General features: G+C 37.4%; 1 protein-coding gene across 1 annotated transcript; it reads right to left on the reverse strand.

Moving 5' to 3' along the window:
* Positions 1-137: 137 nt before the first annotated feature.
* On the reverse strand, positions 138-5,778 carry LOC135685200 (BLOC-3 complex member HPS1). Its single transcript, XM_065201045.2, has one exon. It carries the CDS (start codon positions 5,664-5,666, stop codon positions 3,375-3,377), a length of 2,292 nt encoding a protein of 763 aa, XP_065057117.2. The 5' UTR covers positions 5,667-5,778; the 3' UTR covers positions 138-3,374.
* Positions 5,779-17,981: the final 12,203 nt, after the last annotated feature.

The following is a 17,981-nucleotide window of genomic DNA, read 5'->3' on the forward strand; positions in this document are numbered from 1 at the left end:
TTTTCCTTTGTTGTTTCTTCCGTTGACAGCATCCCTGACATCTACCCTAAACCCATGATTCGCCTGCCCTAAAGTGGTGCATGCTAGCTTCTGCCAAATTTAATGGTGCCATGGTTCACAAAGTATTTGTTCTATAAGTTTACTGTTAAAGTATTTGTTAAATGCTGTTCATAGCCAGAACCAGATGACGTCATGTCTATTTCTACTGTGGACAGCACAGAATATTGTATTTTCTTTTTCCAATTTTAACAGTTATATAAAAAATTGCATTCCTTACCGATATGTGATCCAAATCTCGTTTGGGTTTTAGCAAATAACAAGGTCATTTATGCAGGATATTGCATCAAACTTGAAGAAAATTAAAAATCCTGATCGCTCGCATACGCAACATCTATTTTTTGGGTCTCTACTTTAAAACCCTCTATTTCTTTGCCAGAACCATTCTACAGTATGGAAATACATAACAAATAGACTATGGCTCTTATGGATAAAACTTCCAGTCAAGACAGTGCTAGTCTACTGCATGAAGTGACACTCAATAATGCATGTCTTAGACCCTGTTTACACTGTCCCGGGACAATTTTGTACCGTTACGGTTCGCAAGTGTTTACACTGTCGCGGTTCCAAATTGTTTCGTTTAGCCGTTCCGTTTACACTGTACCGGTACAGTGTAATGGCTTCAGAATTTAATGGCAGAACATTGTTTAGAAAAAGCTGTATTTAGTCAACCAAGGCTTTTATTTTGCCGCCGAAGTCAACAATCGAATTTTTATTGAGAGTTAAAATGCAGTGGAAGGCCGATAAAAACTTTACTTGGACGAACGACAAGGTGGCTTCAATTTTCAGTGTTATTTTAGACTACAAAACTTCAAAGTCCAATCAAGGCTTGGACTGGGAAACAATACAAGCCTTTTCTTTGGTCGTCTTTTCTTCAGAATTTCCTTTTCTTCAGAATTTGACAACGTAATTACGCCACAATCGAAGCCTCGATTACCTCAAACAGCCATACAAAAGACCTCTTTGTGAATCCGTGACAAAATCGTCTTGGAGGTGTTTACACTGACCCGTTCAAAAACGGAACCGTGACGGTACAAAATTCGTTCGCTTTCAAAGCAGGGTCCAAACTGTTCCGGATAGCAGAGCAAAATCGTCACGGTTCCACAGTGCTAGTGTAAACGTAAGGGCGAACCGCGACAGTTTTGTCACGGTTCCAAACTTGCACGGGACAGTGTAAACGGGGTCTTAGAAGAACAGTTTGCAGACCAATAACATAAAATAGCTATATGCTCAACATCTGTTGCAATTCTAATAAAAAAATCTAATTAAAATGACTAGGTATTTCTTTGCAATGGGATAGAAAACAATTTATACTTAATAATTTACAGTCTTTGTACTAAAGGTACAGTGAGGTACAATTTAGCGAAAGTTCTGCCTCTCATTACGCAATTGTGCACTTGGTTGCTGCCTTCTTAGAAACCCTGGTTAAGTGGTCACGAGGTTATTCCCAAGTTAAACATTAACTGTTATACAAAGTTATATAACAACTTTTGAAAAATTTCGCGTGGATTCACGAAATTCTCAAAATTGATCACACCAAGACGTCGATAAAAAGTGTCGATTAACTTGCAAACGGAGGGGTGAGCACTGTTTTGGGCTTGTGGAATGTTGTGGGCGCAAAGATTTGTTCGTCAACTTGCAGACTGGCCAGGATCGAGGGGCAAATAACTCCAAGAAAATCTCGTACACCTTTTGTGAAAATCCTATTGTTTTATCTGAAAATCCCTAGAAATCCTTTTGTTTTAGGGAAAAACTACGCTATTTGAAAGAGTGAATTGCCCCTCGGCCAGGATGAGCTAATACACTCTTTTTTTATAAGAACAATTTTATAAGAACACAAGCCTCAAAATTGGTCAAAAGTTAAGAACAAATTAAGAACAAGCTGAGGCTAAGCTTCTGCAAAATGCAATTTTGAACAACGTTTTTTCTCAAAATCGAGGATTTTTAGCGATGTGTGGGTGCTTTTTCGTCGAATATTCAAATTTGTCGGCAAATGAAGGTTGTCTCACTCACTTTGTTGGCAAATGAGGCCTGAACACCTCCCTAGAGCGAAAAAGCTAGCACTCGCACTGCTTACACCCTATTAGATTCGGAACAATTTAAGAACAATCCAGCCTCAGATTTTCGAAAAAATTAAGAACAGTCAGCCTGAACTTAAATTTATTGGTTCTTATAAAAAAAGAGTGTAACTAGGCAAGCTGTCTTAAAATGTTCTGCCATAGGAGAATGACTAGATCCGTGGCTACTTTACATATTTTAGTACATGGCATCGGAACTTGTGAAAGAGGTACATGCCCCATTTAGCGATGTCTACAACTATGAAAACAACCCTAAAATAGTCAACACTTTACGTCTAAAACACTAACTGCCAGATGTGAATTAAAAATTACTAAAATGAGTGATACCATCATCTGAATCTGGTTGCAAAAGGTAACATCAAATGGAAAAATGTAAAATTCTAATCACTAAAATATAAGTATGAAATTCTATCTGAAATGCTAAGCATTAACAAAATTTCTGATTTCTTAAGCATTCACAATGACGCAAATGAGTATTTTCTTTAGGAATAACAAAGAATAAGGTGTGCAGTAAAGTCATAGGCATAGAAGACATAGAGACTGTAGCCTCAATCTGGCAAAATTTATCCAGTTTAGAGCCATTTAGGCAATTTCATCTCAATGAAGCAACAGTAATCGTGCAAGCCCACACTAGGCCCCTAAAAAAATGAAATTTAACAAAGTGGTACCATATCATACTTTGCATTTGTTGGCAGTGTTAAATACCGAGGTTTCTTCCTAAAGAGGTAATGTCTATTTCAAAACTCCATGCTTTTCCTGCTCTTTATCCAAAAAAGGAAGCAAATGAATTTGACAAATTTACAGTGGAATAAGACCAGAGCATCCTTGCTGGTAATGAGCCATCAAAAATATACACATACATATGCACATACAAGGTTTTCTATGTGACAAATTGTCTTCTAAGAAGGCCTTTTTGAAATTTTAGTAATGAAAAAAATTATTGTTTTAAACCTAGCTTGCTTGCCACATTGATCTGCAAGATGGTGTGATCACTACTCCTCCACCCTCCTTAAATGATGAAATAGTTATCTTTATGGAAAACAAAAACTGTGTAGTTGCACAAAAGCATACATTTGCTACATTTATAAGCTCCCTGCATAACCTGCATTCCAGGAAATCTACTGAATAGTTGAATACCCAGATAACCCATTTCGCAACTCAATAGGCATGAATGAATACTTCATAATTTAATATGTTGATACAGCTAAATTGTAATCATCAAATATCACAGCAATTGCTTTAAAGCAAACCTATTGGTGAGCTTGCCTCTCCAGATGCTTCCCATAACTGACTTGCCAGTTTCTTGCATGATGCTGCCACAAATCTATTACTTGCCATACCAACATGAACACAGAACAGTTCGTAGCAATGCATAGAATCAGGTGAAATACCAGGAAAGCAGTGCCTTATAAGGTCCTTGTAGAAATCACCACTTGTGGCTCCAGTTAGAATGGTAGCAAAGCTTCTTTTTGGAATTTCCAAAACTGGCATAGGCTTGCCCATGGCATCTTCAAACCAAATAAAATATGAGTACTTGAACTCACCGTCTTTCAAGATGAAAGAAGAGTAGCCTTGAGAAACATGACTTTCAGCATACTGCCACATTTGCCAAACATTCTGCTTTATTCTGTGCTGCATGCTTGATTTCATTGATGTTTGCTGATTAATTGAGGGTGATATGAGCTGGTTTGATGTTCTGTTGATGTAAATATAATGAACCAGTCCAGGAAAATCATTATGATATGCAGTCATTGTCACATTTCTTTGGCCACGAACTTGTAAAAAGCTGCTATAATCTGACAACCTGTTGACAGCCATTTCATGTATCTGTGATAATATTTTCATTTGCCGCTCAAAACGTGCTTGCTTCATGGGTTTTGATAAAATAAAAATAAATGAAAAAACTGACTTGATTCCTTTGACAACTTCAATTATTGACGAATACAGCTTCGCAGGCATTTCTTGATCCTCAGAGGATTCTAAGAATGCTTTGAGCTCATTCTGTTTTGCACTTTCCCATCGTTGCTTTAGCACTGCGATATTTCTATCAAGTACCTCATATTGAAGATCTACCTGATTTGAGATATTATAAGTCAATGTTTTGATATTGCTATCAAGCTTTTCATACAGCTTTGACATAAAATTTGAATCAGTCAGTGACAGAAGCTTTTCCTTTTCTAGAATTACCTTTAAAGACCTTAGAATTTGATAAATAAGCAATACATGCTTAGCATTCTTACTGACAGAGACAATAATCAGCACTGTAGCTGAATCAAGTTTTATCATATCTATGACATGAGGTATATAAGGACAATCAGAATCTTTAAGGAACAATGAAATCTGTTGGTGCTTCCCAGGATCTTCCATTTTGGTTGAATTGGTTTGGCCTTCTTTTGAACTAGAATCTTCTGAAGCTGGGGCAGAGTCTTCGCTGCTGCTAGGAGAATAATCAATTCTCTGAATAGGAGATTCTTTTGAGCTGTCATAATCAACTTCAGATTGCAGATAACTTACATCTTTCTCAAGATTATCTATGCCAGAAAGTGAGACTGGAGAGCCTCCCTTTGGGGTATGAAACTTTTCTAGAGAAGAAAAGGTAGGCTCAACCAGCGGTGTTGAATTAGCAGACACATAGTCTCCCACTGATGAAGGGGATTCATTAGGCTTCTTTGAAATATTCCTAGTGGTCTCAGGATTGTCCACAGATATTGGTGTGGTCGCATCATGTCTATTAAACACTTCACTTTCTAGCTTTTCAGCATCTGTATGCAATAACTGTGGAGGTGCCTTATTGAGTGAGAAGGGTACTAAAATGTCAGTATATTTGAATAGGTTTTTAGCAAATACTGTTAGAAGCAGAATGTCTGAGGTCTTCAGATCAAAAGCATTTGGTTGAGAGTACAGACCCAGCAGCTTGTTGTTTACAAGTAGCAAAGAATGCACCGCATTGCTTCCTTTACTAGCCTTAGACAAAGCTTCTCCAAGAAGCTGCAGACAAGTTGAGTTCAAGTGGCCATTTACATTGAGCCTTTCGAGGGCTTCAACAAGGAACATTTGCTCTTGCTGACATAATGTGTGCCAAGTCTTTAACAAGCTACTTAAACGTTGCCATCTATGTTGGCGTTGCAGGGTTGATGAAGGCTTCAACTGGTCTGTTGAAGGCCCGTAAAGTGCGTTTACAAGATAATGGAAGAAGTGAATCCTTCGCTGCAGAAACCATTCAGACTCTTCGCCATCTCCGCACAAAGAAACGTAAAAATGGTTATCGAATTGGCGAATAACAATGATACTTCCATCTTCACCACTAATGGATGAATAGGGGTCACCTGTATCAATCATGTACTTCTGAGAGGCAATCAAAGGAGAGAAAAACTGACCAATGACATCTAAGCGTACATCTTCAGAATCCAGATCAAGGGTCTTCATGAATTCGTCTCTGCTGAGCGTTTTCTTTAGGTGCTTCAAATAGCCTTCATCGAACCATAAGTAGAGTATGTCAGGAAGCGAGTTAAAAACTGCAAGTAGCTTCATATTCTTAGACTTGAGCCAAATCTTCACTAGCAAATTTTCCTAACGATCACTATCATCTTTTCCACTGTCATGTGATAAAAACAAGTAAGTTATCATATTGTGCCATATTATATCTACCTCGTTTTGGGATTTTATTTGGAGGGGCAGGGGCAATGATATAGCAGCGCCGAAGGCGCTAAATATCTTACTCGGGTCATGCTGCGTACTGCCGAGTGAGGCAAATTTGTTAACTTCCGCCATTTTAAATAGTGGCAAAAAGCGAGCTGCAATAGGGTTCAGTATGGAAAATTGCTTGTTTTAATGAATGATTTTCTCGTGGCTCACAACTATTTCAGTGCCTTTTCTGTTGCAGGTAAATAGAGGAGATATAAATCAATAACAAATAACAATTTTTTGGGGTTTTTAAAGAGAATTTTAAAAATTATGGCTCTTTTAGTTTACGCAGTTACTGGGGGAATATGGCAGTGGCTTGTCGTGTTTTTATAAGTTGAAAAAGTATGTGTTTGCAATTTTTATTTTCATTTAGATTAGAAAAAACTTTTAAGTCTATTACCTAATAATATAGACCATTTTAGATATAAAATTCTTGAATTTTTCTGTCTGTCGTTTAGAACCTAATATGGCATGAGTAGGACAGTGCGAATATATTTTATTTAGTTTGTCAAATTGAATTTGCAAAAAAAAATTTGATATGAATCAAATTTCTTTCCTCTTGGTAAGGCCAAATTAGAAATCTTTGTCGTGAAAGTATACCCCATCGAGTGTGGTTAGGGGCAGTCTGGCCCGGGTGGCAAAGTGGCGATCGCCTTCCGGGCCCTGTGTGCAAAAAATTTACAGGCCTTTTCGCGTTGGAGACTTTTTAACTTAAAGTCAAATACTCAATGCCCTAGACTGCTTATATTGCGTTTAAAGTTCCAATACATGCGCTTCAAACCACCAAACCCTGGTTTCCGTTATTTCAGCCATGTGTTCAATCTTACGTGTACCCGGGGTCCCAGAGCCACAAAATTTCGAGCGCGTAAACAGAGCAGAGAAGCGAATGAGCGTACTCTTATCTTCAATTCCGCTCTCTAATTTATGTGGCTCTGATGCCCAGGGTATCTGACCGTCAGAGACAGTGCTGTGAGAACGAAATTCATATTGGGGGGGGGGGGCGGCTGCTTATTGTATTTATTTCCACTTAGTACACTGTTATACAGGACATAAGGCTTAGGCTGCAATTATTGGGAGGGGGGCTTCAATAAATGAAAATAACGTAAAATTCAAAACAGGAAATTCAAACAAAGAAAAACAAACAGAAGAAATGGAAAAAGCTGAAAAAATGAGAAGGAAATCAGTAGAAACAATTGGAGAAAGCTGGAAGAGAAAGAAAGGGGAGGTAAAAAATGTAAGTGAAAAGAAACGTAACGTTTGGCAGAAAACCTTTCAAAATTATTCAATAAAGAATCAGAGTTGGCAGTTGACTCAATCCGGGCTGACTCACAATTGCGTTTGGAAACCAAGTTTAGACCCACTTCCCGTTTAGAATACAAATTGAAGAGAGTTTGCCCTGGGTGAACTCAACACAGGTTGAGCCCGGGTAGCTTTTGTAGTGTAAACCGGGTTTTCGATTGGAAATAATTTCACTTGCTTTCATTATTAAGCATCAGACGAAGAGTTCAAGTTAATTTTGTTCCACTTTTCCGAGCTATTTGGAACATTATTTCTTCATTGTACTCATATTGTAGTTTTCTAAATGTATTATCAGTCATTCTATCAGTTCAATTTTGCATAGACAGAACATGCTCAATGCATTCTAAACAACAGGTTACACCATTCAATCTTTTCCTCTCTTGGGTGCAGTTAAATATTAGCTATAAGTCAGCGCTGTGAGTTATTTTTCTCCGATCGCGGTAACAGCCTAAAAAATTCACCATATCTTTGAAAAGCGTTAAGATTAAGAGTAAGAGTTATTAGTTTCTTAAGACTAAATACTGAAGCAACGAACATCGTAGAGAAATCAGTTTTGTTGATTTTCTTGATTACTTAGATAAAACATGAGTCAAAACTATGGACGAAAATTTGCATAAAAAGAAGCATAAATAAAGGGTATTCCTAGAAATTCGGAGCCTGGAGAAATCCCGAACTAGGCAGGCTTAAAGGCGGGTTTCCACTTTGGCGAATCTGGTCGCGCGAACTTTGCGATCGCTCGATTGCTATCGCAGGATTTATTTCCACTCTTGAGATTTGGCCGCGAGATCCTTGTCAGTGCCCTAGAATAATTAGGCGCGTAAACAATATGGCGATTATAAGGCCACAAATTTTGATTCTCATTTTATTGAGGTGACGATTAAAAAGAAAAGCCTTGCAGACTCGTAAGAAAAGGAGATGCTGGGTAAGGAAAATATGTGCAGAGAGATATGAAAAGGGAGAGTAACACCAGCTTGTCAAATAGATGAAACTTTTCGACATTTTCAAACGCAAGATAATTTGACTGTACTTTAGGGCAGGGGCGGATCCAGACATTCGCAACATTCGCACTGGCGAATGTCAGATTTCCACATGTCTTTTTGTAATTGTCTGTTAATACATTTTAGCATTGTGAATATTGTACTAGAAATGGCCAGATAATAAAAAAAGGTCCACAGAATACAAGAAATAAAAGTTTTGTTTCCTGCCCTAGTTGCTTTGATGTCACCTTGTTGTTTACTTTTTAGGTTTTATTCCCTCGTTTTCGTGATTTAGAGATGATATATTCGAAAGAGGGCTCCCCCTTTTACGCATAAATTCACAGAGCACCAATAAGGTTTGATGCGAATGTCGAATGGAATTATAATATATTAGGCATGCGTGCGCAAATGAAGTAGTACTGAAAAATGTATGCCAAAAATTTGTGCGAATGTCAGTCAAGCTATGTTATTTAGCCATCTGAAAACCAATAGGAAATGTATATGGGAAATTTTTTTGCGAATGTGGCGAAGGTAGATGCGAACTATGTTCGGTAGCCAGTTGAGGGAGAGAACCTTGGAAAGAGAGCAGATTGAAACCTCGCTTCCACATCAACCGCCATGATTGTTGTTGGAAAGCTGTGGAGATATTTGCTTGCAGAAGAGGAGCAATTGTACTTCAGAGGGAGTGAAAGGAGTCAAATATAAGATGATTTTTAATTTGAATCAGCGAATTTCTTATGAAGATGTTCAAAGTTTGTCGAAGATTTTGGTTGATGGATGGAATTTGATAGATGGCAATATGCGAGGACAGTTCAGTTGGACCTAAAATTGTTGAACCAAAATTTTGCCTATGTTTTCATTTTCATGATGGAGGACGTTATTTAGACAGAGATTCAGACTCAAATAATATTTTGAAAAATACGTGTTGCATTTTAAGGTAAATAGCCATTTTTATGCAGGCTTTCAATCAGAACTTTTAGGGTTCAAGTCAGGTACATCTTGATAATGATGATGTAGCATTCTGACGAATGATGCTGTTCTATAAATATCTTGATGAATTTGAATATGCTGAATTTTAGAGTTCTAGATATTTTTTATTGATAGATGTTGTTATTATCACAAACCTGTAAATAGTTTGACTGTGCTGGGGATTTGTTTTTGAATAAGATATTGCATTTTCTACGGCGTATTCTTTTCTTGTTAATTTTATGCTGTCAGTTTTGGAAAAATCTAGACTGCCATATTTGTAAATGAGAAATTGTAATAGTATTTTGATTTTATTTGTCTGGTCATGCCATAAATATGGTAACCCTTTTCACGAGTTTAACCTCTAAAACTAGTAAAATTATAAGAGTATACCATTTGAAACTTTTGGTTCTGAAATACCCTTAAGATTCATTAATTTTTGTTTATGAATTTGCAAGTGACTGACAGTTTTCTTTTCTATGTAATTGTGTGTGTAAATAAATGTAAATATGGGTAGTAAATAAGTGCAATCAATGGAATGATCCTAATGGGGGAATTACTACATTATTAATAAGAAATTCACAGCAAGTTGGTTCTGCCAAGTAAATATCTCATATAAATCCATATAGTAAAAGTTACCATGTTTGCCTTATTTCTTTGCCATTACTGACTTTGTTTGATGTACATTTAAAATTTGTATATAATATATATTTATGATGTTCTTGTTATGGAAAGACAATGAATTGTTTTAAATTCTGTTACATTTGCTGTTTTACCAACACCTGAAAATACTAAAAATTGTATGATGTGTATTGACCTAACTGGTATTTTTGGCCATGTTTAAGGCACATCACACAGCAGTTTAGATAGAAAGGTGAATGCACAAAATAAATAACAGAAAAGCTCTGAGCCCCTAAGGTACTTGGTGTTGAAGTCAAACATTTGGGTGGATATTGCATTGAAAATTTCTACACTAAACACAGTATTTGATTGTTAAATAATATCATTGTATAAATAGAACTAAGATTCCTTTCTTTAAATGGCTGTTTTTAAGTGAGTGACATAAAATGTTTTTCATGAGTTTTTCTCCCTGAGAAGGGGTGATACACACATCTAATATACCCTTATTTTAGCTCATCCTCTTTGTTCTTGACAATTTTTGGTTCTGTGCCTAGACTTGCCATTAAATCATTATTAAGAGGACATTTCAAATCTTTGCTGCTGTTTTTCCATCACAAAAGCCATGTAGGAAACAAAACATGCCAACACAACAAAAACTTGATGAGTGTTTCTCAAAATTTTTCCAGAGATCTCTTTTCTTGTTCACTCAATAAGTAAAATGCCAAATTGTCAATTAAATCCAGACCTGGCTGTTATTCTTAATATTTATCCTTAAATTTCTCAACCTTTGAGCCTCAACATTTTCTGTTTCCTAATCCTAAAACTTAATATAAGGAAAAATACATCTTTAAGTGGAAAACTTCGATTCTGAGACTATAGTAAAATGTTACTGATTTTTTTTGGGCGTGGTCATATAGGCGTGGTCGAAACTTTGCGAATGTCAGATTTCTTTCTGCATCCGCCCCTGCTTTAGGGGATTGACTTTGCTGAAATTGACTTAAGAGCGACATGACTTCTGGATCGATCCTTATTTTTTCCATCGTCTTCTTCTCAGCGTAGCAGAGCGTGGAGTTGACTTTTTGGACAAGCGCCAAAGAAAACAAGACAAGAGGCATTTTACGTAAACCAGACAAAAAACAAAGCATCTAATTGGTTCTTGATAATCTGGTCGCAGAAAAGTTAAAATCTATTCAACTCCCAAAAGCGATCGCGCGATCGCCAGTGCAAAGGGGAATCACTGCCAATGGGTTTAATGCGCATGCCCAGAACAGCAGTCGCCCGATCGCGTGACCTGAATCGCCGAAGTGGAAACCCGCCTTAAGAAGGTACCTTTTAGAGTTGTTTTAACGTTCGCAACTTTTTAATAATAAAATTTTCGCAACTTTAGATCTACAAAATTTTTCTTGCAAAGCTTTTTTGCTTTGCACTACTTTTAAAATGAATGTATAGCGAAGGGCGGGGGGGAGTGTGAGAAATGACGTCATTGATGATATAATAGAGGGGTTCAGAGAGATAGTTACACAAGGGGGCAGGGGGCCTAAAAATCTTTAAATTATAGGTGATATCATTTATGTATGACTCTGTCATGAATGTCAAATGTCTTGTCTACACTATACTATCGAACCTTGTTACAGCCTGAGTAGGGGGTAGAGTGAACCCAAGTAATATTTTCTGTAGTGCAAACACAAAGGACTTGGCCCGGGCTGACTCGGCCCTGGCTGACTCGGCCCTGGCTGACTCTGCCCGGGCTGACTCGGCCCGGGCTGACTCGGCCCGGGCTGACTCGGCCCGGACTGACTCGGCCCGGGCTGACTCGGCCCGGGCTGACTCGGCCCGGGCTGACTCGGCCCGGGCTGACTCGGCCCGGGCTGACTCGGCCCGGGCTGACTCGGCCCAGGCTGACTCGGCCCAGGCTTGACCAGAGGGTTGAGCCCGGTTAACTTTTCTACTGCGCATGCGGAATAAGGTTGCGAATTGAAAAAGGCAAAAAATTCCATGTAAACGGAAGTTTCCATAACTTCTTTATCAAAACTACTAGTTGAGGTCGTAAAATCTCTTGACCTGTTAAGCCGATTATCGTTGCTTTGCGGTTGTGGTCGCATGTCTCATTTACAATACAGTAAATCCTTGCTTTTTTGAGTTTCAGGCTGAAGTAGGTTCTTATTAGGAAGGTACTTGGATGAATTTCAGGGTATGAAGGTCCTCATTGGAAGGATCCCTTATTCAAAATTTTAGGATTCATTATCAAGAGATGCATTCAACCCTGTTTTTCCCCTTTGGCAATGCTATCAATGCAACATTACAAATATATTTACAGGAAGACATTTGGATTTTACTGTGGTTTACGAGTGTACCTTGCAAGTGCGATCAGAAAAATTCCGTTTTCTACGGTCTTACAACTATTCTACATACAGGTACGAAAAAGCTATTTTGTACCCAAAAAAATATAATCGAATGGCTCAAAAATTTGCACATGGCCAGGACAGATGTCGGGTAAGCAAAGTGTGTCTCAAATTTGTGTAGCTGGGAATCAGTTTACTGCAAATTATGTCATAATTCAATTAAATTAGGAATTAGACTTGAAAAAATTAACGAATTGATAAACGACGTTTCGAGCATAGCCCGTTATCAAATTAGTATATTTGTGTCATAATTCATTCTTAAAATCTCATGCAATGCATGACGGAATGGAGAATTATATTGCAAGCAAAACTGGGGCTTGTCCCCAGGGATGACGCCAGAAAAGAAATGCTGGGGAGCTGTAATGTCAGAGTGCCGACAGTGAGTGAACCACCAACAAAGATCTAATATAACACCATTTCCGCTGTGGTACTTCCAGTTCAAAAAATGAAAAAAAATGAAAAAATCAAACAATGAAAAAAAATAAAAAAATCACGAAGTGGAAGTTATGAAAGTGCCAACATTGCTTGAAATTTTTCAAAAATTGTAGTGCCGACGGAGGGGCTCAATGAATTTTTGGGGGGCTCCTGCACTCCCCCCAAAGCACCCCCGGTGGCGCCATCCTTGTTCTCCCCGGAAAAATATTTTAAATCACGCTATTTGGAAATTCAGAAATTGCCGAAATTTAATGTCTTTTCTTTTCACAATTTGCTTTGGGAAGAAGATTCTCAGTCAAATTGACTGTATTTGAAACTCTGAAAGAGTGGCAAAATATTTAGGTGTCAAATGATATAAAGTGGTTTCCAGATTTTGAAAGTTAGACTAAAGCCTAAAGCCTAAAGCTGTTTTTCAGTTAGCGCGACACTATCTTCTAAGATTTTACAGAGAAAGCAACTTCTCTTTCCAGCGTAGGAGACGAGATTATTTTCGATTAAACACGCAATCTTCTGAAATTTAGCAAAATAATGACTTCATTCTCATCAAACGGTAATTTATGAATTTTTGAAAGTTTTAAAGCGTGTCTTTGAAAAAATAAAGAGGAGCTTTAGCTTCTACTAGCCTAGTATGATGCCCGTACAATTATGCGTAATTATGGTCAGGCATTGAACATGTGCTTATAAACTATTGACTTTTCAGAAAGATATCTGACAACATCATTTGGAAAAATGGGTTCTAAGGGATCCTCATGCCACCCGTTTGTGCAAATTTATAATTTTGCAGATTGATGGGCTTCTTCTGTATGAGAAAGACATGGTAAAAAGGACAAGGAATCTTTTAAGAAAAAACACAGATATTATTCAGTAACGAAAATTATTTAAGTTTGAGGAAAAATTGGAATACTTTAATAAGTTATTTTCAAAACATACGGCTTAATCTTCCATTAATACTTGTAGGAGTTTCATATTTTCCAGGCTCTTTCTATAGAATTCCAGGTTTGACGTGTTTCTGCCAAGTTCCAAACAAGGAGAAGAAGGGGGGGATGGGGTACGGCTGGTCATTAGTCAGGGGATAAAAAGCCTCGTTTGTCACTAGACACGACTTTTGAATAAAGTTGGACAAAATTTCTTTTTAGTACAAAACGCAGGAGTTTTAGCGCTTCAAATTCAAAATCAAGATGCCTCTGAGTTCTTAGTTGAAATGCAAAATTAAATAGTCTGTCACAGGACGTTTAAAAAATTTTATCCTTTATCATTCTTAGAGCAGACTTAACTATTAAGGGAAATTTGATGGTCCAAGGAAAGAGCCAGGGCCTATTTTAAGAAATTTTCAATGCTACACATTTTTAAGAAATTTTCAATGCTGCACATTTATAATCATATTTTTCATAGGAATTTTTGTTGTTGCAATCAGTGCAAACCCCTGCAAGCCTCGCGTATCTTAGTCATGCAAGTGTAGCGAATTTTGAACACGTGTATAGGCCATGACGGAGAAATTACAAACAGATATACGATAATATACACAATTAATAATAACATTTCAAAACAGCAACAAAACAAACAGAAGCTACAAAACCTGAATAGAAACATAGTCATTTATCTCTTGTAAACAGAGTCACTATCTCATGTTTTGTCTGGACAGTAAAACAAAAAAGTTTTATTGTTACTGAGGGAAACTGATAAATTGTTACTGAGGCAGCCTTTCCACTAGCCTTGGTTAAAACATACCCGGGTTAAAAGTTATCCGTTTTTAAAGTGAGTCAATGGAAACGGCATTTTTCTTCGACCGGTTTTTAATCCGTTTTTGATCGTTCCCACTAAGCCGGGTTTAAATGTATCCAGGGTGAAAAGTTGTAAGAGAAATCAGTATTTGCATAAAAAATCCTTCAATTTCTATCGTTGTAGGCCAATGGAAGCAACATCGACATCCAGGATTTTGTTTTTTTGATTTTTGGCGCCGTCTCAATTTTTAAACGTTGCTGTTGTTGCAACTGGATCAAAAGTTATCCGGGTTCGGCGTTTCCATTAACTCGCAGGTGAGTCAAAAGATACCCGGGTAAAAACTGACCCACAAGACAGACCCGTTTTCAAGCTTATCCGTTTTTCAAATGGGTTAGTGGGAACGCGACGCAGAAACGGATAACTTTTAACCCGGATATGTTTTAACCCAGGCTAGTGGAAAGGCTGTCTGAATATTTTATCTTCGACAATATCAAATTACGAAATTTACAGCAATGCTGACATTTACAGGAGATGTTTTGTTTTTGGTTTTGGGAATTTCGATTTGTTTTAAGTTTTGATAAGAGAGTCTTTCCGATGGTTATACAAAAATCACAATACATGAACTCTATATCAAAGTGACGAGGAAAATTCACATTTTGTGAACAAAGCAGGAATCTGGGATAGCCGCAAAAAGACATTTTCACAAATCCAAAATTCAATACTGCACAATTTGGAAATCAATACTATACGTTTTTAAAATTAATACTGAACAAAGTGTGTAATACTGCACACTAAAATAGGCCCTGGAAAGAGCATTATCATTCAAGAAAGGAACATGCACAAATTACATAACAAAATATAGGCAACATTGGAAAAATCCTCTTCCCTCTAAATTATCATCTAATTTGCATCATTTATTGATCATAATGACCGTAAAAATTTGTGTGAACCCCCTCCCTCCATCTTTGATTAGGTAATATGTGAACGTTCCCATACCCAACTGCCAACGCATCGATAATCTTATCCAGATACAACCATTCTGAAAGGAAAGAACATAGGATTGTACTCAGTTAATGCAGGGGCGTAACTTGGCCAATAGGTTTGGGGGGGGGGGTGAAAAGGGTTTCTGCCCTGCGAAAATGAGTGGTGTCCTGCAGACCTCGTAGCAAAGGTTTTCTCTATAGGTTACTAGTGAAAGCTTTACTTCTAAGCAATAAAAACAAACTTGAAATTTCATTGCCTATGAAATATCTATTTTTTTACTTGAGCGTAAATTAAATGTCAAATTTGATTTTCTTTTGTCATATCATATCAAGTTTAGTGAGGTAGGATAACCCACCATGGTTGGGTCCGAGGTGAAATTTTTTTTGAAATTATACCTTGTAAAAGGGCTAAAAAGCATCTCCCAGACTAAAATTTAGCAAAATACTATACTGCTAAAAAACTGATTATTGTTTATTTGAAAAATAGGGAGGGGGGATGGTATGCTAAAACTCTAATGATAGACGTTGTGGAAGGAGAGAAACAGTAACCTTTCGTTTCAGACTGCACATAGTTGTGAATGACAGAGCAATGTTGTTTCGATTGGGAGAATTTTATTTCCTGAACAGAAATGTGCAGTTTCTTATCTTGAGAAAGCCATGTTTACACCTCCAAAATGAAAACATTGCAATGATGCAGAAAGTGATTTACTGAATTAATGCAAATAAAAGAAATATAATAGAAATATACGTGAATAAGTTAGCAATTGGATCAAACAAAATCGGCATCCTAACAGTTTATTCTCTTTTTATTTCATACACTGTTAAAAAGTTATGGAAAAAATTACAAAAAAATTCTTATCTTGACCATAGTGGGGGCCTTCAGCCCTCTACTCCCCCCAGTGGCGCCGTACCTGTCATGAAAATAATTTACAACTTAAATTAATTTGTGTTGACTTGCCCTCATAAACTCATGCATCAATCAATGCATCTATTGGCTATGACTTTCGCTAAGGAATGCTTTCGCTCTGCTAATAAAGGAGCTCTTCCTGACATACCTGTTCCGTTCTCTAAAATGTAATGTCAGGAAGGGAGGTTCATAACAAATATAATATTTCCATTTCAAAATTCGTAAACGGCCCTTTTCGAACTTCAGAGGTGGCGTTTCTGCGTGATAATAAAGCTCTTCTTGGCGCCCTGCGAAATCTTCGATTGCCTTGCGAAATCTGCTATTTTTAAGATTGGGGGGGGGGGGGGGTGTCACACCCCCCCCCCCCCCCCCCACACCCCCCTGATATTTTCGCCCCTGAGTTAATGCTTCAAAAGTGAGAACCCTCTCAGCTATTCGATATCAGGCACTTGGAAAGATTCGCATTAGTCATAAGTAAAGAAACTAATTTGCGTTAGTCACAAGTCTTGGTTAATCAGAGGTTTTGGGCGTTTTTGAAGATATCGGAAAACTGTTCAATAAATTGTACAATTATGAGGAATTGGAAAAAAACTGGTGGAAATGTGATACATCATTGATACAGTTTTTCTCAATTGCTGATCAGCAAGCAGCATCCCAGCAAGTTAAAGAAAAACAAACAGCAGAAATGGAAAAAGCTGAAGAAATGAGAAGGAAATCAGTATAAACAATTGGAGAAAGCTGGAAGAGAAAGAAAGGGGAGGTAAAAAATGTAAGTGAACAGAAACGTAACGTTTGGCAGAAAACCTTTCAAAATTATTCAATAAAGAATCAGAGTTGGCAGTTGACTCAATCCGGGCTGACTCACAATTGCGTTTGGAAACCAAGTTTAGTCCCACTTCCCGTTTAGAATACAAATTAAAGAGAGTTTACCCTGGGTGAACTCAACACAGGTTGAACCCGGGTAGCTTTTTGTAGTGTAAACCGGGTTTTCGTTTGGAAATAATTTCACTTGCTTTCATTATTAAGCGTCGGACGAAGAGTTCAAGTTAATTTTGTTCCACTTTTCCGAGCTATTTGGAACATTATTTCTTCCTTGTACTCATATTGTAGTTTTCTAAATGTATTATCAGTCATTCTATCAGTTCAATTTTGCGTAGACAGAATATGCTCGATGCATTCTAAACAACAGTTTTCACCATTCAATCTTTTCCTCCCTTGGGTACATGTTAAATTTTAGCTGTAAGTCAGCGCTGTGAGTTATTTTTCTCCGATCGCAGTAGCTGCCTAAAATATTTGCCATATCTTTGAAACGCGTTGAGATTTGTAAGAGTTATTAGTTTCCCTTAGACTAAACACTGAAGCAACGAACATCGTAGAGAAATCAGTTTTGTTGATTTTCTTGATTACTTAGATAAAACATGAATCAAAACCATGGAAGAGAATTTGCATAAAAAGAAGCATGAATAAAGGATATTCCTGGGAATTCGGAGCCTGGAGAAATCCCAAACTACCTTTCAGAGTTGTTTTAATGTTCGCAACTTTTTAAAAATATACTTTTCGCAACTTTAGATCTGCAAAATTTTTTCATAAAATAGAAATTATGCTTTTTTGCTTTGCTCTACTTTTCAAATGAATGTATAGCGAAGGGCTGGGGGTGTGTGAGAAATGACGTCATTGGCAATATAATAGAGGGGTTCAGAGAGATGGTGACACAGGGGGGCAGGGGGCCTAAAAATCTTTAAATTATAGGTGATAACGTTTATGTATGACTCTGTCATGAATGTCAAATGTCTCGTCTACACTATACTATCGAACCTTGTTTCTGCCTGAGTAGGGGGTAGAGTGAGCCC

The sequence above is a fragment of the Rhopilema esculentum genome, chromosome 15 (genome assembly GCF_057945365.1).
Source record: "Rhopilema esculentum isolate cy_ngs chromosome 15, ASM5794536v1, whole genome shotgun sequence".
Taxonomy (NCBI): Eukaryota; Metazoa; Cnidaria; class Scyphozoa; order Rhizostomeae; family Rhizostomatidae; genus Rhopilema; species Rhopilema esculentum.

Coding starts and splice junctions, on each gene's coding strand:
- LOC135685200 (XM_065201045.2), bottom strand. CDS start 5,666: ATGAAGCTACTTGCAGTTTTTAACTCGCTTCCTGACATACTCTACTTA.